The sequence below is a fragment of the Mauremys mutica genome, chromosome 24 (assembly GCF_020497125.1).
Source record: "Mauremys mutica isolate MM-2020 ecotype Southern chromosome 24, ASM2049712v1, whole genome shotgun sequence".
Taxonomy (NCBI): domain Eukaryota; kingdom Metazoa; phylum Chordata; order Testudines; family Geoemydidae; genus Mauremys; species Mauremys mutica.
Genome location: NC_059095.1, coordinates 14,610,290 through 14,637,354, shown reverse-complemented (window position 1 = coordinate 14,637,354; position 27,065 = coordinate 14,610,290). Strand labels below are relative to the sequence as shown.

The 27,065-nt window shown below is 53.7% G+C and overlaps 1 protein-coding gene across 2 annotated transcripts in view; it reads left to right on the top strand.

Annotated features, from left to right (window-relative positions):
* The window catches only part of FBN3 (fibrillin 3), a 320,779-nt gene that overhangs the window by 282,036 nt on the left and 11,678 nt on the right, over positions 1-27,065 (top strand). For both annotated transcript variants that reach the window (XM_044998744.1, XM_044998743.1), the window contains 17 exons: positions 2,293-2,418; positions 2,703-2,819; positions 3,809-3,937; positions 5,551-5,670; positions 6,437-6,562; positions 7,080-7,232; positions 8,174-8,239; positions 9,114-9,239; positions 9,479-9,598; positions 10,806-10,928; positions 12,030-12,161; positions 12,855-12,980; positions 19,204-19,410; positions 19,912-20,037; positions 21,389-21,511; positions 22,474-22,590; positions 25,355-25,483. In XM_044998744.1, coding sequence (XP_044854679.1) covers positions 2,293-2,418; positions 2,703-2,819; positions 3,809-3,937; positions 5,551-5,670; positions 6,437-6,562; positions 7,080-7,232; positions 8,174-8,239; positions 9,114-9,239; positions 9,479-9,598; positions 10,806-10,928; positions 12,030-12,161; positions 12,855-12,980; positions 19,204-19,410; positions 19,912-20,037; positions 21,389-21,511; positions 22,474-22,590; positions 25,355-25,483 — 2,166 coding nt within the window. The remainder of the gene's footprint in view (positions 1-2,292; positions 2,419-2,702; positions 2,820-3,808; positions 3,938-5,550; positions 5,671-6,436; positions 6,563-7,079; positions 7,233-8,173; positions 8,240-9,113; positions 9,240-9,478; positions 9,599-10,805; positions 10,929-12,029; positions 12,162-12,854; positions 12,981-19,203; positions 19,411-19,911; positions 20,038-21,388; positions 21,512-22,473; positions 22,591-25,354; positions 25,484-27,065) is intronic.

The following is a 27,065-nucleotide window of genomic DNA, read 5'->3' as shown; positions in this document are numbered from 1 at the left end:
TTGAATTACATGGCCCTTTTTAGAACAGTCATAGCAAACCTTAAATGATCCCCCCCACACACACAACAAACTTCTATAGAAAAATCAAGTAGTACACAGACTATAATAAACATTTTCAGTAGAGTCTAACACAGAAGACAGAAGTTTGACAGGTCTTTTTTACTGCTTTTAAAATTGAAATCCTGCTGCAACATTAACTAAAGTGGTGCCAGCCCCTCCCCCAACATCATTTCACCACAGCAGGGCCCAGGAAAGGGTTAGTGGTTCAAGTCGGGCGGGAGGTCATTTGGACAAGGAGATCCTCAAACACAGCCAGCCGTGTTAGTCTGTATCCACAAAAACAACAAGGAGGCCGGTGGCACCTTAAAGACTAACAGATTTATTTGGGCATAAGCTTTCATAGGTAAAAAAACCTCATCTGAAGAAGGGAGGTTTTTTACCCACGAAAGCTTATGCCCAAATAAACCTGTTAGTCTTTAAGGTGCCACCGGCCTCCTTGTTGGTTTTCTGATAAGGAGCTGGTTTTCATATTCAGATTGCTCTCAAGCCCCCACGCCTAGCAAGAGAATCTTGAAAACTGATATTCCACGGCAGGGCCAGGATAGGCTTTTGGCGAGGGTGGGAGAAGAGCGCACATTGGGATGCATTGTGCTGCTAGGTCAGGATGTAGTCCTCTCGATGGGGCAGTCTCATTCCGATGAGGGCTGATGGAAAGTCGATTGGGGCAGAGGAGCACACTCTTCAGATCCCTTAGGAGAGGATTTGTTAAATGGGATTCTCTATATCAAGGACTAGATACCTCCTGAGGTCCCTTCCAACCCTGATATTCTATATTCTATGATTTTTTGTCAAGATCCAGATTTCTTGGTCAAGGTATAGTCAAGGTCCAGACGCTAGAGAAAATAATAAAAAAATAACAATGATGATGATAATAAGTTGTGAATAAAAAGCTTTTGGGGTCCATTTAAAAGCATCTGGTGGTCCGAATTTGGCCCACGGTCCACCTGTTGACTACTCCCTCTGCTCTATATGGTAGTGAAGAGGAGAGGCTAGAATGCGATAAAGTACAGGTAGGAACTGAAGAGAAACAGGCAAACAAAAAAGAGTCCCATTCAATTACATCACATGAAGCCAGACAACTGAACACTGACGATTGTATATGAGTGTTTGTATACAAATGCTAGAAGTGTTATTCTAAGATGGATGAACTTGAGCACCTGGTATTAAATGAGGCTACCGGTATAATAGGCACTACAAAAACTTGGTGGAACGATGATAATTGATGATAATCAATGGGACACAGTAATTCCAGGGTACAAAATCTAGCGGAATAACAGAGTAGGTCATGCTGGTGGGGGAGGGGCACTGTTTGTGAAAGAAAGCACAAAGTCAAGTATAGTAACAATCTTAAATGAATCAAACTGTACCATAGAATCTCTCTGGATAGACATTCCCTGCTTGAATAATAAGAACATAGCAGCAGGGATGTACTACCGACCATCTGACCAGGATGGTGATGGTGAGTGTGAAATGCTCCAGGAGATTAGAGAGGCTATAAAAATAGAAAATTCCATAATGGGGATTTCAGCTATCTCCATATCGACTGGGAACATGCTGGGAAAGAGTGAAGACGGGCCAATGGCTAGTAGCCCAGATGGCCAGGGATGCAGCCCCATGCTGCTCTGGGTGTCCCTAAACCTCTGACTGCCAGAAGCTGGGACTGCATGATGGGTTAGATCACTTGATAATTGCCATGTTCTGTTCATTCCCTCTGGAGCACCTGGCATTGGCCACTGTCAGAAGGCAGGATACTGGGCTAGATGGAGCACTGGTCGGACACATTATGGCCATTCTTATGTTCTAATTTCATACCTCTGCAGTCCATGAATCAGGGCCCCCAAAATCATATGATTGGCAAAAAAAAAAAACCCAGGAGATTTCAAAAAAGAATAAATTCTGGGTCCTTTTTCTTTGCCTCCTGTGTTCTGAGCAGCTAGGGGCCTTGCTCAAAGGGTCCTGCTGTCACATGCTTTTCTGCAGCCAGGAGAGCCAGCAACTTGCTATTTTTAGAAACAAGTCCTGAGCTTCTCAGAGCTCCAAGAGCTGGGGCTGTCATGAAAACACCAGATATCATGAGATTTGCGGTACAATCGTGGGTGTTGGCAGTGCTGCTGCTCAGCAAGACTGCTGCCAGCTGGTAGCCACAGGCATGGAAGCCACATGGCCACGGCATCTGTTCCCACTTTGGTTGGGGTCTTTCCTATTCATGCTTTCTGGGTTCTTTTGTTATAGGTCGCAATGAATGCCAGGAAATCCCCAATGTCTGCAGCCACGGGGACTGTGTGGACACCGAGGGCAGCTATATCTGCATCTGTCACAACGGGTTCAAGGCCACAGGAGAGCAAACCATGTGCATGGGTCAGTGCAGACGGCTTGGCAATAGATTTAAGCCCTTTCCAAAGGAAGCGAGAGCTCTCTGGGCCCCTGGTGGGTGGGCTTGCAGGGGGAGGACGGGCCATAGCACATCGTAAGGCAAGCAGAGAGCTGGGCCATTGCATCTCCTCGGCCTCAGGTTTCTGAGTCCTCCTGCTCACCTAAGCCACAGCAGGCTGCCGCCCCCACCATGAGAGGCACTGACTGACTGCCCAGTCCCAGGCAAGCGAGGACTCAGCCCCTGATCTGCACTGATCTTCTCTTCTCAGATATCGATGAATGTGACCGGCAGCCCTGTGGGAACGGCACCTGCAAGAATACAGTCGGCTCCTACAACTGCCTGTGCTTCCCTGGCTTCGAGCTGACACACAATAATGACTGCATGGGTGAGAGATTCCACTGTCACACAGAGTGGGCATGAGCATCAGGTGTCACATAGTCACAGCTGTGTGGGTGTGGGGAGAGTCAGATATAGGGTGACCAGACAGCAAGTGTGAAAAATCGGGATGGGGGTGGGGGTAATAGGAGCCTATATAAGAAAAAGACCCAAAAATCGGGACTGTCCCTATGAAATCGGAACATCTGGTCACCCTAGTCAGATATCTCACAGTCATGGCTGTTTGGGAACAAGGGTTGGTTGTAAACACAATGAAAGCTGTGTGGGGATGAGGGTTGAGTGTCACTCAGTCAAAGCTGTGAGGGCATAAGAGTTGGGTGACACATGATGATGGCTGTGTGGGTGTGAGGGTTGGGTGTCATACACAGTCACAGCTATATGGGTGTGAAAGGTGTCACACAGTCACAGGTATGAGGTCATAAGGGTCAGTGTCACACAGCCATGGCTGTGTGGGTGTGAGGGTTGGGTGTTATACAATCACAGCTATATGGGTGTGAGGGTTGGGTGTCACACAGTCATAGCTGTGAGGTCGTAAGGGTTGGGTGTCACACAGTCACAGCTGTGAGGTTGTAAGGGTCAGTGTCACACAGCCATGGCTGTGTGGCTGTGAGGGTTGGGTGTCACACAGTCACAGCTGTGAGGTTGTAAGGGTCAGTGTCACACAGCCATGGCTGTGTGGCTGTGAGGGTTGGGTGTCACACAGTCACAGCTGTGAGGTTGTAAGGGTCAGTGTCACACAGTCACAGCTATATGGGTGTGAGGGTTGGGTGTCACACAGTCACAGCTGTGAGGTTGTAAGGGTCAGTGTCACACAGTCACAGCTATATGGGTGTGAGGGTTGGGTGTCACACAGTCACAGCTGTGAGGTCGTAAGGGTCGGGCGTCACACAGTCACAGCTGTCTGGGTGTGAGGGCCAGGTGTCACACACTCACCCTGTGGGTTTCTCCCACTGTGCTTTTCTCTCCTGCTCTCTGCAGACATTGACGAGTGCTCCTCCCTGGGGGGGCAGGTGTGCCGGAATGGCCAGTGTATAAACAGCATTGGCTCCTTCCAGTGCCTGTGCCAGGAAGGGTATGACCGGACCCTGGATGGGAAGAACTGTGTCGGTGAGTGCCTTGGCAGCAGGCGCTGTAATTCTCATCCCGCCCGGTCTGTGGGTCGACCATCTGCAGGCCCCTTCTGGCAAATGTGCTCAGAGATGTGGAATCTCTGCTCTGGCTCAGGGCCATGGCTGTGGGGCTGGGGGCTGGAGCATGGGTCCCACTCAGGAGAGATCCCAGGGCCGAGCTTGGGGGAGCTCATGCATCACTGCGCTCTCGCTAGCTGCAGACACCTGGCTCCAGTGCCAAGCTGAGGGTTATCGAGCAAAGTCGCTGCTCCGCGCCTAGCACGGGACGCCATGGGAGCAGGGCTGCCAGCTTTGTAACATTTAAAAGCCGGACGCTCCAGACGAAGTGCTGGAACCTCCCCTGCCACGCCTCTTCCCTGTGAGGCCCCACTAGGGTGACCAGACAGCAAATGTGAAAAATTGGGACAGGAAGTGGCGCGTAATAGGAGCCTGTGTAAGAAAAAGACCCAAAAATCGGACTGTCCCTATAAAATCGGGACATCTGGTCACCCTAGGCCCCACCCCTGCCACGCCTCTTCCCCCTGAGGCCCTGCCCCCACCCACTCCTCTCCTCCCTCCCCCCCCGTCGCTGCCCGGGTCAGGAGGGTCTCACCTGCCGAGCTGGGGCTGGGAACTGCAGCCACCTGACGCAGGTAGGAGGTGGCCCCAGCTGAGTCGGGCCGGTGTGGGTGATGACCCTGCACTTCCCTGCATCCCCTGCCCACAGTAACCAGACTCTGAGTGTCCGGTCAGTAGATCTGACCAGACACTGTCAGGTCCCCTTTTCGCCTAGACTTTCCAGTCGGAAACCGGGCACTTGGCCACCCTACATGGGATCTGGTGCCATGTACCTTCTCAACCAGCGGTTTTCTTGGGGCATAAAAACTGTCCCATTGGCTGCAGAGTTCCCAGCTCGGCTCCCTGGACCAGGAAGCCCTGTTGGGCATAGTGTGGGAAACCCCGAGCCTGATGCAGAGGAAGATCACCCCCCTGCATCCCCAGCCACAGCTCTGCCCTCCGACTGAGCCTGCTGACTGACCTCCACTGGCTCCTGGCCCCAGGAGATGGCTGCCCTGTTTCCAGCTCCAGAGTGTGAGAACTGGTTGAACATGGGCCTGTAGACAGCAGTCGTTGTAGGTAGCCCAGATCTTATTCAGCAGCAGACCCCAGATGCCTTCTTGGCAAAGGTGGCCCAGGTGGTGTCCTGCTGTCGGAGGAGCTTGAAGAGCTTCCCAAGGTCAGGTTAGTGGAGGTGTTGTTGCCAAGCTAGTCACTGTGTTCAGCTGCTGGGCTCGCTGTGTGGTGCAGAGACACGCAGCAGTGTGCCCCACCCCTTCTGTCTGTGCCGGCGGCTCCCACACACAGCCCCGGGGGCCGGCGAATTCCCACAGCAGCCGAGGAGCACAGGGGGAGGACAGGAGATCACTGGGGGCCCGGGGGAGCAGTGGGGCCTTGTTGGGCTATGGCTCCCCCTGCTGCCCATGTAGGGTCGCTGGTGCAGTAGCATGTGCAATGGTCGAGCAGTCCCTGCCTGTGGGCCAGGAAGGCTCCACAAGGCAAAGCAGCCAGAGTCCAGCGCCTGGGTGACTTTCCCCCCTTGTTTCTTTGCAGACATCAATGAGTGTGTGAGCCTGCCTGGAACCTGCTCTCCGGGGACATGTCAGAACCTGGAAGGCTCTTTCCGCTGCATCTGCCCCCCGGGGTACGAAGTGCAGAATGACAACTGCATCGGTAACGTTGGTTCCGCCATCCTACCACCGCACAGGGGCTACTCTCTCACCAGCCTGGGCCAGGTGCTTCCTAGGTAGCAGGGATACAGGCACTGCCCCAAGGCCTTACACTCTAAAGCAATTGGGTGTAGGCCCAGGCTGGGGCGTGGCAGCCACAGAGTAGCAGAGGGCTGGCCAGGGATGCTTCAATCCCTTCTTCATAATTTCACAATTGCTAAGGGGATATTTTTAACCGTGTAATGAACATGCCAGGGAAATGGCATGTGTGGGCACCACCAGCCTCTAATGGAGAGAATCAGCACTGCCCAGTTATGTGTCATAGGCCCCGCACTGTGAATAGCTAGTGATGATTCCCTTGGCTTTGGAGAAGGAGGAAGAGATCTGTCGCCATGACATCATGCTGTGTAGAGACCAGTGCAGCGCAGACTTTGCTCACTGCTCTGTGTTCGTGGGGAGCCAGGCACTGGTGGGTGTTGGGCCCCTGGGGCAGTGGCACTGTGTGGCTGCAGCCTGCTCTGTGCAGGGGAGATGGGCTGTGGGGACCAGCTCAGACGGAGGAGTGGGAGGTGGGTGTGACTGGGGGACAGGTGTGCCCTCCGCCCGCTCCCCCATGGAAGCCCTCAGGAAACATGCCTGCTCTCCTGCAGGAGTGACCCCTGAGCTCTGCAGGGCCCCTGCCCCTGCCCAGGGGCTTGGCACCATGGAAGGAGCTGAGATCTTTGCCCTGGTACATATCTGACCCACTCCTCTGTCCGTCCTGCTCCCAGATATCAACGAGTGTGAGGAAGAGCCCAACATCTGCCTGTTTGGTACCTGCACCAACACCCCCGGCAGCTTCCAGTGCATCTGCCCCCCCGGCTTCGTCCTGTCCGACAACGGCCGCAGGTGCTTTGGTGAGTGCGCGCGGCCTCGCCCACAGCCCGTGGGGTCCTTGGAGGCAGTGCTCATGTGTGGGGAAGGGACGCCAAGGTAGGAATCCTGTGGCCCCCGCGGTGCCACCCAGTGCTGGGGCCCTGCTAGCTGCCATTGCTGGGATGGGCGCTGTCACCCCTGGATGCCTGGGTGAGAGAGCTCCCAGAAAGCACTGAGCTCCAGGGCATGTTCGGTGGAGGAGCATCAGCCCGATGTGCCTTCCTGCAAATCTCTGATCCCTTGGGGGCTCATCTCTGCTGGGGGGAAGGCGTAGCTTAGGGGGCTGCTCCATATCCCTGTGCCAGAGCTGCTTGCCTCTCAGGGTCTGCTGCTTGCACATGGAGCCGTGGGCCCAATCCTGCTCCCATTGCTGTCAGCAGCCAAACTCTTGTTCACTTACACATGTGGTGCAGGTGCCCACACCACATGCAGCGTGTCACCAGGAGGTGTCGCGCCCGCCCCAGACGTCTATAACATTCTCCCCTCCTGCTGCTGCAGACACCCGCCAGAGCTTCTGCTTCACCCGCTTCGACAATGGCAAGTGCTCTGTCCCCAAGGCCTTCAACACCACCAAAGCTCGCTGCTGCTGCAGCAAGATGCCTGGAGAGGGCTGGGGCGACCCCTGTGAGCTGTGCCCCCAGGAAGGAAACGGTAGGTGTCCCGGGCCCTCGGGAATCAGTGTGCATTGGATGCAGTAGGGAGCATAGAGCAGGAGCCACTGTGCACCCCACGGCAGGGACACCCAGCCTGTGGCAGGGATCCCATAAGCCAGTTGTTCTCAACCCGGGGTGTGCGTAACCCTGGGGGTACACAGAGCTCTTCCAGGGGGTACATCAACCCATCTAGATATTTGCCTAGTTTTACAACAAGCTACATAAAAAGCTCTAGCGAAGTCAGTACAAACTACAATGTCATCCAGACAGTGACTTGTTTATACTGCTCTATATACTAGACACTGAAATGTAAGTAAAATATTAATATTCCAACTGATTTATTTGATAATTATATAGTCAAAATGAGGAAGTCAGCACTTTGTCAGCAAGAGTGTGGCTGTGACACTTTTGTATTTTGATGTCTGATTTTGTAAGCAAGTAGTTGTTAAGTGAGGTGAAACTTGGGGGTATGCAAGACAAATTCAGACTCCAGAAAGGGGGACGGTGGTCTGGAAAGATTAAGAGCCACTGCCCTAAGGGATGGGATTGCAGCACTCTTGGATCCCAGCAGAATGGAGGCTTTCTCTGCCAGGAGAGTGGGAAGGGGCTGCCCCATAGCGACTGGAGCAGTGCCCCATAGCGACTGGTGTTCAGACCCTGGATTCTGCTATGAGCTCTGCCACCAATTTGCTGGCAGGCTTTGGACAAGTCACTGCAGTCCTGTGCGCCTCCGGTTCCCAGTGGGGTGCAGTTCATTTCCCCACCTCACGGGGGCACTGTGTGCTTCAAGTATTGGTGTAATCGTCAAGCATCAGCATTAGTGTGAACGAACCCAGCAGAGGTGCTGCTCTGTCATTCTACCCCGTGGCTTGCCCCAGCCTTCCAACTCCAGCTAACGGAAGCAGCTGCCTGCACATCTCATTTTTCTGCTTCTCCCAGTTGCCTTCCAGGAGCTGTGCCCGTATGGCCACGGGGCTATCCCCGGCCCAGGCGATACCCGGGAAGGTAAGCGCCAGCATTCAGGAAACTGCCTGGGCCAAAGGGCGTGGGGGCAGGACCGTGCCAGTAAGCGGTGCTGCACCAGGGACTCAGGCCAAGCAGCAGCCAAGCTCAGCTAGTCTGGACAGTCAGTGCTGAGCCCCTGTGCCGGGTGCCCAGAGTGCTAGTTGTGTGGAGGGACAGGTCCTCAGAGCGCTGGCGGTATGGGGGGGTGGGTCTCAGAGCGCTGGCGGTATGGGGGGGAGGTGGGTCTCAGAGCGCTGGCGGTATGGGGGGGGACTCAGAGCGCTGGCATTGTGGGGGGAGGGTCTCAGAGCGCTGGCGGCATGGGGGGGGTGGATCTCAGAGCGCTGGCGTTAGGGGGGGAGGGTCTCAGAGCGCTGGCGGTATGGGGGGGAGGGTCTCAGAGCGCTGGCGGTATGGGGGGAGGGTCTCAGAGCGCTGGCGGTACGGGGGGGTCTCAGAGCGCTGGCGTGATGGGGGGAGGGTCTCAGAGCGCTGGCGGTACGGGGGGTGGGTCTCAGAGTGCTGGCGGTATGGGGGGGGTCTCAGAGCGCTGGCGGTACGGGGGGGGTCTCAGAGCGCTGGCGGCATGGGGGGAGGGTCTCAGAGCGCTGGCGGCATGGGAGGGGCCAGCCCCTCTGATCACTGCCTGCTCAGAGCTGCAGGCCCCCCATGGGCTCAGGGCAATGCCATGCTGCACCCTGAGGGCCTCACTCAGTTTTCACGGACTCCAGGGAGGGAGGCCCGGGGCCTGTCCCACTGGAATAGGCCGTGGCCTGCGGCTGCTGACCCGCCAGGGGACCGTGTGTGCCTGGCGCGGCTGCCCGCAGATGGGGTCCTAAAAAGGGCCATTCTTAGGCAGCATTTCTGTCCCCAGATGTGAACGAGTGCGCCGAGAACCTCGGGATCTGCATCAACGGGGCTTGTATTAACACTGATGGCTCCTTCCGCTGCGAGTGTCCCTTTGGCTATAACTTGGATTACACCGGAGTCAACTGTGTGGGTGAGTGTCGCGGCCCTGGGCGGGGGGAGGTGGGTGCTGAGTTATTCCGCGACCACCTGCCCAGTTCTGGCTTAGATGTTTCTAGCCCTTGCTCTCCCCCCGAGCTCCGGGGTGGAGTTCCTCGCTCCCCCACAGGGGCTGCTAGCTTTGCCTGGGCCTGCCTGACTGCACCGGCTGCAGGAAAATGCCAGCCGGAGTCTTTCCTGTGACTGCTAACGCCATTCCTGGCCTTCACCCAGATACCGATGAATGCTCCATCGGCAACCCGTGTGGGAACGGGACCTGCACCAACGTGGTGGGAGGCTTCGAGTGCACCTGCGACGAGGGATTTGAGCCGGGGCCCATGATGACCTGCGAAGGTAACGTTCCTCTGGGGCATGGGGCCCAGTGCCTTTCCCGATGGAGTCCCAGGAGCCCTGCAGTGGGGTCAGTGCAGCTGGAGGCAGACAGCCCCGTCAGACAGTGGGGGGAAGGGCGGAGTCTGACATCTGTCCCCTCCCCCATTTCCCCAGACCTCCTCTCTCCGACTGGATCTGGGGTCACATTTGGGGAGGTTTGGGGGTTGTTGGATGCATGTAAAATTATTTCCTGTGAAGGGCAGAGCCCTGAGCACCTCTGCGGGAGCAGAGGGGGAGCAGAAGGGGGGGCTTTTGGGCTGCCTACTCCAACCAGCTCCCCGAAGCCCATGGCCAGGGCCCTGAGAGAGGGCCTCCCTTCTTAGTGGTGGTTCCTAGTCGTAGCCCCAGAAGGAGGAGTTCTGCCTTCCTTGCCTGCCTGGCATGGCCCACCCCCACCCCTGGAAGGGGGTTCAGGAAGCACAGGGACATAGGTGCACCCACAGAAAAAAATTGTGGGTGCTCAGCACCCATCAGCCACAGCTTCTGGGCTGTGCCACCAATCAGCTGTTTGGTGGGCTCAGGGAGGGGGTTGAGGGAGGGCTGAGAGCAGTGAGCGGCTGCCTCAGGAAGGGGGCGGAGTGAGGGCAGGAAGAGGTGGGGGGAGGGGTGGAGTGGGGGTAGAACTTAGCGCCCCAGCCAGGCAGTGTGCACTGGAACCAGCGGGGTGGGGCAGGAAAGGACTGATGCTTGCCCCCATACTCCTTGCCGGGCACTGGCAGTGCGAGCAGCGATGCTAAATCTGTGGCTTTGGCACTGCTGAGGATACGTACCAGCTTCCCCAGCAGGTGGAGCTGTGCTGGACACTAGGCCATAGGGCAGGGGTCAGCCTCCACCCAAAACCCCACGTTGCCTCCAGCATTTATAATGGTGTAAAATAGACAAACAAGTGTTTTAATGTGTATGTGGGGGTCACACTCAGAGCTTGCTGTGTGAAAGGGTCCCCAGGACAAACGTCTGAGAACCCCTGCTCTAGCGGGTGGGCTGTGCATAGCAAGCAGCTCAGGCTGGGTCTCAGCACTCACTGCCTGCACCACAGCAGGGCACAGAGCCAGCGTGGTATCTCCAAGGGACGCACAATGGAGACATTTTGCCGCAGGGGCAGCAGCGTGGCAGGCACAGTGTCTGATGTGCAGGTGTCTGCAGACTCATTCTCTCTCCTGCCGCTCAGATATCAACGAGTGCGCGCTGAACCCCCTGCTCTGCGCCTTCCGCTGCATCAACACCTTCGGCTCCTACGAGTGCACCTGCCCCTCGGGATACACCCTCCGGGAAGACAGGAGAATGTGCAAAGGTAAGGGACAGCTAGCCTCCCATGGAGCTGTCCTGCCCTCCCGGCCTGTCGCCCTTAACCTGCCCCACCGGCACCAGCCGGAGCCATGGCCGGAACGCCAGGCTGCTGTCTGGGACACCGGCTTGTCTGCTCTTCCTGGCCCAGGGCTGGTTCCAGCCGCCGTTGGGGGTGCGAGCCCCGGCCATTGAGCTTCGGGATAGTGCTGGCTGGGAATGTGGCCTGGGTGTAACCACGTCTGCATACGACGGGCAATGGACCGAGCTGCGCACTGTGTCACATAGCAGGGTGCAGTCAGCGCTGGGTGGGGTTCGCTGTCCGCACCGCAGAACCCCCAGCTGGGGGCTCAACCAGCCAGGCCGAGCCCAGCACTCCCGGTGTGTGGCCAGCAGGAGTCAGAGCACTCGGAGCCAGCCAGGGGCCCTCACCCAAACTAGCAGCTCTGGCAGCCTCTACTGCGGGAAGCCCTGGGGTGGCCGCAGGTCAGACAGATCCCAGGGGTCGACTGGAACTCGGGGCCTGCTAAGCACAGGAGGGATTCAGTGCTGTGCAGCTCTGGCGCTTTGCCAGCTGTGTCCCGTGCAGCTCGGCAGGGCTGGCACTCCAAGGAGCGGGCCATACTTGGGGGCTGACTCCTTGGGCGTGACGCCTGTGCTCACAGTACCTAGCCCTGCAGGGCTGGTGTCCTCGTCTACCCAGAGGATTTCGAGGTCCCTGTGCCAGCTGGGTAGAGTGCAGGCCGAACGCTGCCCCCAGAGCTGATGCAGGAGCTGCACTGCAGCCTGGCTCTTCCTCTCCACATTCCCTGCCTCTCCGCCAGGGCTGTGTGAGCAGCACACGCCTCTTCTGCCCAGTCACAGCTCCTCTTTGCAGTGGCAGGTTGCCATTAACTCCAGTGGTTAGAGCAACTGGCATTCGATCTCTGGCTCTGCCCCTGAGCTGCTGGGTGATCATGGGCAAGTCACCTCTCTGTGCCTCTGCTTCACCAGCTGTCGCGCTGGGAGCAGGAGCCCTCACTGCTCCCCTGGGTGATGAATGGCTGTCGGGGAGCGCTCAGGCCCACAGGAAGTTGCAGGGGCTCATTTGCTGTGGTGTTGGTTGCAGATCTGGACGAGTGCACAGAAGGCCTCCATGACTGCGAGTCTCGAGGGATGATGTGCAAGAACCTCATTGGTACCTTCATGTGCATCTGCCCCCCAGGAATGCAGCGCAGACCCGACGGAGAGGGCTGTACAGGTACCGGTCACCTGGACGGAGGGAGGCATTAGCCACAGGGCCAGGGTCCATCTCCCTTCCTCACTTCTAGCTGTGGAGCTGTCTGTCCCGCTCCGTTCCTGAGCTGTCCGATTAACCACCCGTCAGCCAGACCTTGCCCTGAACTCCCGAGGCTGCTGCTCCTGTTGCACTAGTGCCCAAAGGCATGTTCAGGGCCAGGGTCCCAGCCCATGGTCAGACCCAGCAGCGTTTGATTGTGGCCTTTCCCCAGGCCCTCTGCACATCCCCCTCCTGCACTGAGCTGTCAGAAGTGTCCGCATCTGAGTTACTCTGGGGAATCCTGGCCAGTCCTGGCCTGCATCATGTCCCCTTGTGCCACCACATGGGCACAAAGGGCACTAAAGCTGCCCTCAGGAATTTGCTGCCCAGCCCCTGGACCCAGAGGCAGGTTGAGGGCAGGAGGAGGGAGGAGGGCGGTGTAGCCGGAGAGCACTGCACTCCGTGATCCCCCAGTGTAACAGCTGGAACGTGCTGGGGCACGCTAGAGCCATCCGGAGCTTTTGGGGTAAATTAGACCTTCTCCTGGGAAGAGTCTGCTGCTTTGCTGTGGTGCTGTTGCGGCTCCATCCCGCCCAGCGGTGGCCCCTGGTTCTCAGGAACCCGCGTCTACAGACATGTTGTGTCCGAGCCGTTCACCAATTCCCTTCCTCCTAGATGAGAACGAATGCCGCACCAAGCCGGGGATCTGCCCCAACGGCCGCTGTGTTAACAACGTGGGCAGCTACCGGTGTGACTGCAACGAAGGCTTCCAAGCCAGCGCCTCAGGCACCGAATGCATCGGTAATTAGCGTGCACAGCTTCACACAGCTCCTCCCCATGCTGAGCGAATCTGGCTCTGGAAGCAGGGGGGCTTGTCTGGGCCTGTGGGAGTGGAAAAGTCACACACCAGTCTAGTCCTCTCCCCCTGGATGAGCTGAGGTGCCGGGAGCCCGGGCTGAGCCCGGGATGAATGGGCTGCGTGTTTGCAGCATGGCGTTGCTGTTCAGAGGCTCAGCTGGCACGTTGGGCCCCCCGTATCGCTAATCTGGGAGGCACTGATGCCTCTCTGTCCCCCTCCCCTGGGGCACCGTGTCCATCTGGGCAGCTCTGCCCCAGGACAGCAGTGCCAAGAGCAGATTGTGCAGGGGCTGAGCAAGGAGTGCCAGAGCTGGCTGGGCTAAAGGGAGATGTGTCATTACTGGGGCTGCCCAGCTGTACCACCGCTCAGTGCTTCAGCAGCCAGACCCCGCAGGCAGGCGCTAGCCCTGCTGGGACCCAGGAACCAGCCCACACAGGCCAAGGCAAGGGAGAGGGCATTTTCCTAGGGCTGGCAGGAAAGGGAAGGGTTGCAGATACCCTACGCACAGAGGCGTAAACACTTAGCGTTCAAAGTGAGCGATAGCACTTCCTGTTAGGATCCCTGGCAGTCCAGTGCGGAGCCAGGGCTCTTCCAGCGCAGTGCCTGGGGCGCCCTCTCAGTCCAGTCTCTACTCCAGCAAATAGGCACTTGCAGGGTTCCAGGCCGGCTCAGTGTCTCTCACTGCACTGGCTCCCCGCCCAGCCACTGCTGCTCCCACATACGTCCCACACAGACCTGCGCCCACCTGTGTCGTCCGGCAGTCACAGCCTGTTCCACGTGCGGCTCTCCACAGTTCCTTGGGCTTCTCTCCAGCTCCCTGCTGACTTGTGGATGTTGCTTCAGCTTCCAGTCGGAGCCCAGAAACTTCCTGGCTCAGGACCTTTCCCCTTACTTGGCCTGGGGAAAGGGCTGGGCAGAGGAGAGGGGGCTGCAGTGTCACACCAACACTCAGGGTGTGACACTCCCAGGGCCGGCTCTAGGCACCAGCAAACCAAGCATGTGCTTGGGGCAGCACAACTTCAGGGGAGACATTCCGGAGGGTTTTTTTTGTTTTTTGTTTCGCTTCAGCAGTTGCGCTCCTCTTTTTTTTTGTGTGTGTGTGCTTGGGACGGCAAAAAACCTAGAGCCGGCCCTGGACACTCCTAGCGCTGTTGGTCAGCGAGGCTTCTCGGGAGAGCAAGGGCTGCCCTGTCGGTCCCTGGGAAGGTTAGTTTAGGGCCTAGGGCCCACCCCGAGCAGTTACCTGTTTGTTCTGGGAGTGCCCCCACTGGGCTGGGCCCTCTCTAGCTGTACAAGGGTCTGGCACTACAAGGGGACAGAGGAAAGGGATTCTGATACACAGCTAAACAAGAGTTCCTGCCAGCAGCACGGCAGCGGTGAGTCTCTAAGGTTATATGGGTACTCTGCTGCTGGGAGGTAGGACTCCTAGCATGGGCAGACGGACTCATGCTAGCTCGAGCAGAGCTAGTGCACTAAAAATAGCAATGTGGACTGCTGTGTATTGTACACGGTAGGGAGCAGGCTGCTACCAGCAGGTCAGGCTCCTGTCCCAGGTACGGACTGGCTGCAGAGCTTCCTTGTCAGAGACATAAACACCAGAGCGTTCACTGTAAGATCCTGTAATGCTCTGCCGGGTATGGATTGTTCTTTCTGAGGAACATGGTGTAGATATCATAGAATCATAGAATATGAGGGTAGGAAGGGACCTCAGGAGGTATCTAGTCCAACCCCCTGCTCAAAGCAGGACCAGTCCCAACTAAATCATCCCAACCAGGGCTTTGTCAAGCCTGACCTTAAAAACCTCTAAGGAAGGAGATTCCACCACGTCCCTAGGTAACCCATTCCACTGCTTCACCACCCTCCTAGTGAAAAAGTGTTTCCTAATATCCAACCTAAACCTTCCCCACTGCAACTTGAGACCATTATTCCTTGTTCTGTCATCTCGTACCACTGAGAACAGTCTAAATCCATCCTCTTTGGAACCCCCTTTCAGGTAGTTGAAAGCAGCTATCAGATCCCCCCTCATTCTTCTCTTCTGCAGACTAAGCAATCCCAGTTCCCTCAGCCTCTCCTCAGAAGTCATGTACTCCAGACCCCTAATCATTTTTGTTGCCCTCCACTGGACTCTTTCCAATTTCTCCACATCCTTCTTGTAGTTTGGGGCCCAAAACTAGACACAGTACTCCAGATGAGGCCTCACCAATGTCGAATAGAGGGGAATGAGCACATGCCTCGATCTGCTGGCAATGCCCCTACTTATACAGCCCAAAATGCCTAAGGGCACACTGTCGACTCATATCCAGCTTCTCGTTCACTGTAACCCTTAGGTCCTTTTCTGCAGAACTGCTGCCTAGCCATTCGGTCCCTAGTCTGTAGCAGTGCATGGGATTCTTCCATCCTAAGTGCAGGACTCTGCACTTGTCCTTGTTGAACCTCATCAGGCTTCTTTTGGCCCAGTACTCTAATTTGTCTAGGTCCCTCTGTATCCTATCCTTACCCTCCAGCGTATCTACCACTTCTCCCAGTTTAGTGTCATCTGCAAACTTGCTAAGGGTGCAGTACACGCCATCCTCCAGATCATTAATGAAGATATTGAACAAAACTGGTCCCAGCACCGACCCTTGGGGCGCTCCACTTGATACCGGCTGCCAACCAGACATCGAGCCATTGATCACTACCTGTTGAGCCTGACAATCTAGCCAGCTTTCTATCCACCTTATAGTCCATTCATCCAGCCCATACTTCTTTAACTTGCTGGCAAGAATACTGTGGGAGACCGTATCAAAAGCTTTGCTAAAGTCAAGGAATAACACATCCACTGCTTTCCCCTCATCCACAGAGCCAGTTATCTCATTGTAGAAGGCAATTAGGTTAGTCAGGCACGTCAATGGTTTCTTTTGAACTCTCCACTGTCAGTGTCAATCACAAATGATCTAGGCACTGACTTTTTTTTCTTCACAACAGCTGGAATTGTCCATCCTTTTTCTCCATCCAATTTGACACAGACGCTGTCCCCAGGTTCTAGATCCTTCTGTTCTCTAATGAGCGAAGTCTGTTGTAAAAGTGTTCATGAGATCTTTTTGCCTTTTTATCCGATTTAGCTACTCTCTTCAAGTCTGGCCACTTTGGAAATAGATTATTTTCCAAAGTTGGAACAGCAGTTCTGAGTTGTCTCCCTAAGAGGAGTTGTGCTGGACTGTATCCAGTAGTTGCTATTGGTGTTGATCTATAGCTCAGAAGAGCAAGGAATGGATCTTGCTGCTGTAGGATTTTGTTGGCTCTCTCAGCCTTTCCATTGACTTGTGGGTAATGTGGACTGCTAGTAATGTGATCAAAATCATATTTCATTTGGAATGACTTAAGTGGATCTCCTTTCAAAAGTCCACTAATATCAAATCCTCCATTGAGTTCTTCCACCTTTCTCACTAGGCCCATCCTGGCTGCCATGCTGTGGCGGAGAAGATCATTGGTCTTTGATCCTTTGATCACATGCACTCTGAATGCAAAGCTTTGGTCTTTGTAAGCTGTTTCTGTGGTAAATTGACGCATGCAGTTCAGAATACCTCCAGAGCTAGTCAAAGCTGTGTCCAGTGACTTCAGCTCTGGAAGGGGTTGGCGGTGATTGTAAGTCCCTTCTGAGATGGTTGTGATGTCAGCTCCTCAGTCGGTTTTAAAGTCAGTTGTCTTTCCATGAATGTTCAGTTTCATTTTCCAGGCAGGGTCTGTGTGGTCACACGTGATAGATCTCAGAAACAACGGCTCTTGATTGTCTGTAATATGAGTCTACTCCCTGGCTGCTTTGATGCTGCAAACAGCTGCAAAATGCCCATAGTTTGTGCATGTATTACACCTTGCGCCTCTGGCTGGCCATATATCCTCTTTTGGGTTACGTTTTTCTCCACACCCTGTGCATGTACACTGGAATTTGTCCCTCTTAGCCTGAGGTTTTATCAAAGAATTATAGGGTTAGAAGGAACCGCAAGGGTCATCTAGTCTAACCCCCTGCCAAGATGCAGGATTTGTTGTGTCTAAACCATCAAATACTCCAGTGTCTGTTTACAGCTTCTAAGTTTGTGTCAGGTTTTTCAAATTGCTCCTGCCTTTTGTCTTGTTGTTTGACTAGTTCAGCCTGCATTGCTATCTGGATAGCCGTGACTAGGGCTAAATCTTTCTTCAGTTGTAGCTCCTGTGAAAGGCTTTTATCTGTGAACCCAACAATCAGCCTGTCTCTGATATTTTCGTGTTTTGCTTTCCCAAAATCACAGTTTTCAGCCAATGCCTGCAGAGCTCTTAGAAAACATTCAACATTTTCTCCTGGTTCTTGAATTCTCTGGTGAGAAAATGCTCTTTCATAAACCACATTTCTCAAAGGTATAAAAATATGCATCAAACACAGCCAGAACAGTTTCATGGTCAGCTTTGTGACTGTCTTCAATAAATTCAAAGGATTTCAAGTTATGCTGCGGCCTGCTTCCCCATAGCATAAATTAAAGCAAATATCTGAATATCTCCAGTGTCTTTATACAGCTTTGTAGCAATTTGAAATCTTGCAAAATACTGCCTCCAGTCTGTTCATTGTGAAAGTTTGGCAATGTTGAAGGTCTCTGGGGCACTGAAGAGTGGCGTGTTGATGAGATCCTCCGACCTGTGTTGCTTTGTTCCTGCTGTCTGTTCTCCCCGGCACTAGTTTACTTCTGACTTCATGTCATGTGCTTCTTCTGTGTGGTATATTGCAAGGCTGCAGCTAGCAGGTCAAGCTTCTGTATCAGCTAGAGACTGACGACTCAGCATCCTTCTGAGAGAGAGAGACACCAGATTTGTTCATTATAAGATCCTTTAATGCTCCCCCAGGTTTGGCTGAGGTTAGCTTAGCCTGTGCATTTTACACACAGTGTCATCTAGTGGCTGAACAGTGTAATACAGTTTAGCATTCCATTACATAGCCCAGGGGTAGGCAACCTATGGCTATGGCTACATTAGCGCTTCAAAGCGCTGCCGCGGCAGCGCTTTGAAGCGCTAAGTGTAGTCAAAGCCCCAGCGCTGGGAGAAAGCTCTCCCAGCGCTGTCCGTACTCCAGCTCCCTGTGGGGAATAACGGACAGCGCTGGGAGCCGCGCTCCCAGCGCTGGGGCTTTGACTACACTGGCGCTTTGTAGCGCCGCAATTTGCAGCGCTGCAGAGGGTGTTTTTTCACACCCTGCTGCAGCGCTGCAAATTTGCAAGTGTAGCCATACCCTATGGCTCGTGTACTGAAGGCGGCACATGAGCTGATTTTCAGTGGCACTCTCACTGCCCGGGTCCTGGCCACCGGTCCGGGGGGCTCTGCATTTTAATTTAAATTTAAATGAAGCTTCTTAAACATTTTAAAAACCGTATTTACTTTACATACAACAATAGTTCAGTTATATATTATAGACGTATAGAAAGAGACCTTCTAAAAACTTTAAAATGTATGACTGGCACATGAAACCTTTAATTAGAGTGAATAAATGAAGAGTCGGCACAGCAGTTCTGAAAGGCTGCCGACCCCTGCCATAGACATTGGGGCAAGGGTGGTTGCTTGGGCTGGCGTCCTGAGGTCAGAGCTGGAGGGTCAGGCAGGTGGGCTTGGACTCAGGCAGCTAGCTCAAGCCATGTCCATGCTGTTATTTTTAGCACACTCCTCAATCTGAGCTTATATCAGTCTGTCCACCCACACTGGAAACCCCACCTCCCAGCTGCAGTGTGAACATACCCAAAGAGGAACTTCCATGCAGGTTGGCTCAGGGAGATCGCACCAGGCCGAGGGCTCACAGAAGCAGACATGGAGGGGCTGGAGGTTCCAGGCTAGAGTGGACAAAGCACTAGCTATGCTCTGCAGGGAACAATCCTGGCCCAGCTCCCCAGAGGGTCTGCCCCTGACGTGACTCTGAGATGCTAGGCTGGCCTATCTGACACCAGCTCTGCCTACCGGCATCCCCCAAGCTGCAGAGCAGACCTGTACATAACATTGGGGCTGGTCACACCCCATCCACAGCCAGTTATGGGCCCTGAATACAGACATGTCAAGCAGCACTTCTACCTGCTGCAAGCCCAGCTGTCCTCTCCCACCACTGTCTCCAGCTCCCTTGTCGTGGCTGGCGCTGGCTCCGTCCCCGTCACTGCACTCCTCTCTTTCTTTGCTCAGACACCCGCCAGGGATTCTGCTTCACTGAAGTGCTGCAGACCATGTGCCAGATGTCCTCCACCAACCGCAATCCGGTCACCAAGTCTGAGTGCTGCTGCAATGGTGCCCGCGGCTGGGGGACCCAGTGTGAGCTCTGCCCACTCCCGGGAACCACCCAGCACAAAAAGATGTGTCCACATGGGCCTGGGTACACCACCGATGGGCGAGGTACGTGCCAGGCTGCTCAGTGCCTGCAGGATGGGGGCAGGCGGGTGTAACACACATGCACTGGGTAATGGGCCGGGCATGGCCACACAGTGGCGCTGCACTGCACATGGCGTCTGCTAGCCCTTGGTATCCATGTTAGCGTGGGCAGTCTCTGGAATGAGTGCGCAGCAGCACCTCTCCCTTGTACATGCTCTGCCAGTGCCAGGCCAGTGCAGTGTCTGCTGCCCTAGGGCACCCAGGGTCCCAAATCAGCCTACGGGGGATGGGTGCAGGCTGGGTGCACCAGCTGGAGCAGGCTGTACCCTCAAAGGGCAGGCACTGTGTGTGCACTCCTCTGGGGAGGGCAGGATTGATCCCCCCAGGGCACAGCCCTCAGAGCTCCCCCTGAGGTGGAGCAACTGCACACGGCCCCTGCCCAGTGCGGAGGCTGAACCCCTCCACCATGGCAGGCAGAGGCTGGGTGCCCTGGCACATTGATTGACGAGTCCCTCCCTCCTCCAGACATCGATGAGTGCAAGGTGCTGCCCAACCTCTGCAGAAATGGACAGTGCATCAACAGCATCGGCTCCTTCCGCTGCCACTGCAAGCTGGGCTACACCACCGACATCACGGGCACAGCCTGTGTGGGTGAGTCCGACACGGCACCCCCTGGCTTTCCCAGTGCCCAGAGAGCATCCCCTGGGCTGTGCCCTGCAGCTCTCCTGTCCGCCTGCCATGCAGCTGGAATTACAGGGGCTGTCCCCAGCCCTCTGCAGCGCGGGGCACTGCCCCACACTCCCCAGCACAAACAACCTGCCCGGCTTAGTCTCTGGGCCACATTCCTATTAACCCATAGTCTCCGGGCCATGTTCCTATCTCAGTCAGATGCTGGTTAACCCCGTAGTTTCTGGGCCACGTTCCTGTCTCGGTCACACGCTGGTTAACCCCATAGTCTCCGGGCCACTGGTTAACCCCATAGTTTCCAGGCCATGTTCCTGTCTCGGTCACACGCTGGTTAACCCCATAGTCTCTGGGCCACTGGTTAACCCCATAGTCTCCAGGTCATGTTCCTGTCTCGGTCACATGCTGGCTAACCCTGTTGTTTCCATGCCAGGCGCACACACACACACAAACACACACACACACACACACAGAGTTTTTGCCTCTTTTATCACAAGCACAGAGCGTTGCCCAAATGCAGGGAATAAATTCAAGAGCCTGAGGCCCTCCACAGAGAATGCTGTCACCAGCAGCCATGTACTCAGAGCTAGGGGCTGCTCTCCAATGTGCCCCTGACCAGCCCTGTTGACTGAGCTGACATCCTGGGAGGCCAGCACCCAGAGGCCTTCCTAGACCAAGCCAGCCCCCAGGATTGCAGCAAGAAGGAAATGGGACAGCCATGGCAGCAATGCTCCCCCACAGCACCGAGGAGACATGGAGAGCCCTGGGCACACAGGTGGCATGACTTGCAGTGGGCACTGTGCTGCAGATCCCTTTCACTGGAGGTGCTCCCCACTCCCAGCTTGGGGTCTCTTCCCAGCATATCCCAGCAAGGTGCCTAGGTGAGGAGTATCCGTCACCTGCTCTCTTCCTAGCATGGGCCCTGGCGCAATGAGTCCTCCAGTCACTGCAAACCCAGCCTGCTGTCCATGTGTCAGTGAGCTGCGCCTGTCCAAGTCAGGCCCTTCGGCATGAGGTTATCACACCCCCCTCACACCAGGGCACGCGCTGTGAGCACGTCTCGCTCCCCTGGCAAAGGGACGGGAAGGCGTCTCTAATTGTAGTTCGAAGGTGCCGGGCACCAAGTGACCTCCACTGCCCATTGTTGTCGGGGGGTGGGGGGTGTTCTTCTGGGCTGAGTCACCAGGCCCCAGGTAGGAAACAGCCGGTTAAGCAGGAAGTTCCATTTGATGAGCGTCCTTATGTTTCCATCGGGCCATCACCCAGCTCAGCCCACAGCCATGCTCCTGCTGACTTGCTCTGTTTCTCTTGAGTCTAGATCTGGATGAGTGTAACCAGTCTCCTAAGCCATGTAACTTCATCTGCAAGAACACAGAGGGCAGCTACCAGTGCTCCTGCCCCAGGGGGTACATCCTCCAGGAGGACGGAAAGACCTGCAAAGGTACCGGCCCAAGGCCAGGAGGTAGCAGAGGCCCTGCCCTGCCTCTGCCTGTGCTGCAGCGCAGGCTGCACAACCATCGCTTGGTTTGAGGGGAGCCGTGTCCCTGGGGTCATGCTCTCTGCTGTCATTCAGCTTCCGGGCCCAAGTGCAGTGACACAAGGACACGCAGTGGAGTGTGTGTGGCTGAACTCCCAGCCCCATTGACGTCAATGGGATCAGGATTTCACCCTCTCTCCTGGCTCCTCAGCAATATTCTGCTGAATAAACAAGTACCTGGAGCTCCCAGGCCCTGTGCTGCCTCCCCGACAGCGTGCAAGCTCCTGAGCCAGCTACTACAACTGTACGGCATCTGTGTTGTTCTCAGGCCCCTGGGGCTGACAGCCTGACCTCACCCTCCAGTGTCTGCTCTCCTGGGGCCCGTGCCTTACACACCGGTGCAGATGCCTGCATCCCTGGGGCATCAGGCCACACTCAGCTCTCACTCAGCACCATAGCTGTTGCTGCCAACCAAGCGTCTGGTGTGCTGGGCTTAGTTAGGGTTAGCGGCTGTGGCCGTCTCTCGGATACTGGTGCATCTCGCTGGGGGCATGCATGCCCTGCAGGAGCTCTGGGAAGGTGAGACCGGGGTCATGCAGCAAGTGGAAAAGATTTCCATGAAGCAGTGAACAATTTCATTCTCTTCTACATGCCTTGATACATGCTTCTGCAAGTAGGGCCAGGGCACAAGTACCAGGGCAGGGTCGAGTGTGAGGCACAGATTGCCACAGGTGTGTTCCCTGCACAAGGGCCAGTCCCAGTCCAGTTCCTGCCTCTCTGGCCTGCCCTGGGGCAGTGTGGCTCCGCACGGTCCTGGCTGCCTGGTACAGAGCGGCTCAGAGGACCCCTATTGATCAGTATAGTAACACGAATGCGAGACAGTCAGGGCTAACTATCGGTACGTGGGCTTGTGCTTGTTGCCTTAGACTTGGATGAATGCTCCACCAAGCAGCACAACTGCCAGTTCCTGTGTGTGAACGTCATCGGCGGGTTCAACTGTAAATGCCCCCCTGGATTCACTCAGCACCACTCCTCCTGCATCGGTGAGTAACGGGAGCTCTAGCAAGCCCCACCCACCCCTGCCACCAGCAGCACTGACTGCAGGGTCTGGACCACCAACAAGAGGTAAAGCCATTTTAGATTTGGTATGGGTGAGTAGTGAGAACCTCACAAAATATAATACATGGAGATATACCTATCTCATAGAGATGGAGGGGACCCTGAAAGGTCATTGAGTCCAGCCCCCTGCCTTCACTAGCAGGACCAAGTACTGATTTTGCCCCAACATCCCTAAGTGGCCCCCTCAAGGATTGAACTCACAACCCTGAGTTTAGCAGGCCAGTGCTCAAACCACTGAGCTATCTCTCCCCTCCTGGTTGTAGGGAACAACCTTGGTTCAAGTGATCATGAGCTAATTCAGTTTAAACTAAACGGACGGCTAAACAAATATAAATCTGCAGCTAGGGGCCTTGATTTCAAAAGGGCAAACTTTAAAAAGTGAAGGGAATTAGTTAGGGAAGTGAACTGGATCGAAGAACTCAAGGGTCTGAATGTGTAGGAGGTTTGGAATTACTTTAACTCAAAGTTGCAGAAACTATTTGACACCTGCATCCCAACCACAGGGAAAAATTCATAGGGAAGGGTTTCAGACCAAGCTGGATGAACAAGCATCTCAAGCAGGTGATTAAGAGAAAGCAGAAAGCCTACAAGGTGGAAAATAAGATGGATCAGCAAGGAAAACTAGCTCTTGGCGGTCAGAAATTGTAGGGATAAAGTGAGAACTGCCAAGAGCCAAGCAGAATGGACCTTGCAAAGGGAATTTAAGCCAATAGTAAAAGGTTCTATAGCCATATAAATAAAAAAAAACCAAGGAAAGAAGAAGTGGGACCACTAAGCACTGAGGGTGGGGTGGAGATTAAAAATAATCTAGGCATGGCCCAACACCTAAACGGATACTTTGCCTCAGTTTTAAATAGGGGTAATGAGGAGCTGAGGGACAGTGGCAGGGTGGGTAATGGGAATTAGGATACGGAAGTAGAAATTACCACATCCAAGGTGGAATTCAAACTCAAACAACTTAATGGGACTAAATCGGGGGGCCCAAATAATCTCCGTCCAAGACCATAAAAGGAATTCCCACATGAACTTGCAAGCCCAGTAGCAATGAATGTCTAAACTCGGGGGTCAGACCCTATGACTGGAGAATTGCTAATATAGTTCCTATTTTTTAAGAAAGGAAAAAAAGTGATTTGGGAAACTATAGGCCTGTTAGTTTGCCCTCAACTGTATGCAAAGTCTTGGAACAAATTATGAAAGAGAAAGAAGTTATGGACCTAGAGGTTAACGGTAATTGGGATAACATACAACATGGTTTACAAAAGGTAGTTTGTGTCAGACCAACTTGATCTCCTTCTTTGTGAAGATAACTGATTTTTTAGAGAAAGGAAATGCAGTAGATCTAACCCATCTGGATTTCAGTAAGGCATTTGGTACAGTTTCACATGGAAAATTATTAGTTAAATTGAAGAAGATGGGGATTAATATGAAAATTGAAAGGTGGATAAGGAAGTGGTTAAAAGGAAGACTGGCTAAAGGGGTCATAGGGAAAGGTGAACTCTCAGGCTGGAGGGAGGTTCCTCAGGGATCGGCCTTGGGACCAATCTTATTTAACATTTTTCTTAACGACGTTACCACAAAAAGTGGGAATGCGCTAATAACATTTGCAGATGACACAAAGTTGGGGGGTATTGTCAATGCGGAGGAGGACCAGAATATCAAGAAGATCTGGATGACCTTGAAAACTGGAGTAATAGAAATGGGATGAAATTGAATAGTGCGAAGTGCAAGGTGATGCCCTTAGGAACAAAGGCTGAGGGGAGATACGATCACTCTCTCTAAATACATTTGAGGGATGCACGCTCAGGAAGGGAGAGGAGTTGTTTAAGTTAAGCGCCAATGTGGATACAAAAATAAGTGGATATAAACTGGCCATCAACAAGTTTAGGCTTGAAATTAGACAAAAGTTTCTAACCATCAGAGGAGCGAAGTTCTGGAACAGCCTTCCAAGGGGAGCAGTGGGGGACAAAAAACCTAACTGGCTTCAAGACTGAGCTTTATAAGTTTATGGAGGGGATGATATAATATGAGTACCCACAATGGCATGTAGCCAGTCTGCAACTGTTAGCAGCAAATATCTCCAATGACCGGTGATGGGACACTAGATGGGGAGGGCTGTGAGTTACTGCAGAGAATTCTTTCCCAGGTGTCTGGCTGCTGGGTCTTGTGAAAATGTTCAGGGTTGAACTGATTGCCGTGTCGGGGGTCAGGAAGGAATTTTCCCACGGGTCAGATTGGCAGAGACCGGGGGGCGGGGGAGGGTCACCTTCCTCTGCAGCCAGAGGCACAGGTCACTTTTAGATTTAAATTAGTGTAAATGATGGATTCTCTGTAACTGGAAGTCTTTAAATCAAGATTTGAGGACGTCAGTGACTCAGCCAGAGGTTAGGGGTCTATTGCAGGAGTGGGCAGGTAAGGTTCTATGGCCTGTGATGTGCAGGAGTCAGACTAGATGATCATAATGGTCCCTTCTGACCTTGAAGTCTATGAGTCTATGTGTATTTCTGCTGCTCTTTAGGGAATTGCTGCAAACTGTGCCCTTTTCCTTCCACTCTTTTCCTCAAGTCTGTTGTCTCTGTTCCTCGCCATGGTATTGCAGCAGGTAACATGTGCTGAGACCTCCCTTGGAAAGGGCCTTTAGCTGGCAAGCTCCGGGCCAGTCTGCCATACAAAGCAATTCGTGTTTTACAGACAATAACGAGTGTACAGCCCAGCCCACGCTGTGTGGAGCCAAAGGCCAGTGTCAGAACACGCCAGGCAGCTATAACTGTGAATGCCAGAAAGGATTCTCCCTGGACAACTCTGGTATCAACTGTGAAGGTAGGTGTTTGTCTCCAAGCATGCCCGGTATGGAAGTGTTCCGAGTCCACTTGTCATTCCTGGAGCAGGTCTAAGTACAGCCAGTGCTGGCTAACCTGGTTTTTCAGATGCTTGTCAGTGCAAACAGTGTGGCACCCTTCGATCTCTGGCCTGTGATGAGAGGGTAGCAGAGATCACTCTGCAGCCAGGAGAAAAGCTGGCTCTGGGCCTGTCATTAGCATGCAGGTGCAAGGAGTTACTGCCAGCAGCCCATGCAGCCCAGGACTCAGATGATGAAAGCTGAGGGTCAGGCCAGTCCTTTCTGGCCATGAGTTCAATGAAGCATAAGAAGACCATACCCATCTAACCTAGTATCCTATCTTCCGGCAGTGGCCAATGCCAGATGCTTCATAGGGAATGAACAGAACATGGCAATTATCAAGTGATCCATCCCCAGCATCCAGTCCCAGCTTCTGGCAGTCAGAGGCTAGGGAAAGCCAGAGCATAGGCTTGCATCGCTGACCATCTTGGCTAATAGCCATTGATGGACCTGTCCTCCATGAATTTATCTAGGTTTTTTTTGAACCCTGTTATACTTTTGGCCTTCACAACATCGTCTGGCAACGAGTTTCACAGGTTGACTTTGTGTTGTGTGAAGTAGTACTTCTTTTTGTTTGTTTTAAACCTGCAGGCTTTTAATTTCATTGGGTGACCCTTGTTCTTATGTTATGTGAAGGGGTAAATAACACTTCCTTAGTCACTTTCTCCACACCTGTCATGATTTTATAGCACTTTATCATATCCCCCCTTAGTCATCTCTTTTCCATGTCTTTTTAATCTCACCTCATACGGAAGCCGTTCCATACCCCTAATCATTTTTGTTGCCCTTCTCTGAACCTTTTCCAAGTCCAATATATATTTTTCGAGATGGGGCAACCACATCTGCACACAGTATTTAAGATGTGGGCATACCATGGATTTATATAGAGGCAATGTGATATTTTCTCTTATTATCTATCTCTTTCTTAATGATTCCCAACATTCTGTTAGATTTTTTGATTGTTGCTGCACATTGAGTGGATGTTTTCAGAGAACTATCCACAATGACTCCAAGATCTCTTTCTTGAATGGTAACAGCTAATTTAGACCCCATCATTTTATAGGTATAGTTGGGATTCGTTTTTCCGATGTGCATTATGGTGCATTTATCAACTCTGAATTTCATCTGCCAATTTGTTGCCCAGTCACCCAGTTTTGTGAGATACCTTTGTAGCTCTTCACAGTCTGCCTGGGACTTAACTATCTTGAGTAGTTTTGTATCATCTGCAAATTTTGCCACCTCACTGTTTACTCCTTCTTCCAGTTCATTTATGAATATGTTGAATAGGACTGGGCCCAGTACAGACCCCTGGGGGACACCACTATTTACCTTGCTCCAATCAGAAAACTGACCATTTCTTTCTATCCTTTGTTTCCTATCTTTTAACCAGTTGCTGATCCATGAGAGAACCTTCCCTCTTACCCCATGCCGGCTTACTTTGCTTAAGAGCCTTTGATGAGGGACTTTGTCAAAAGCGTTCTAAAAGTCCAAGTGCACTATATT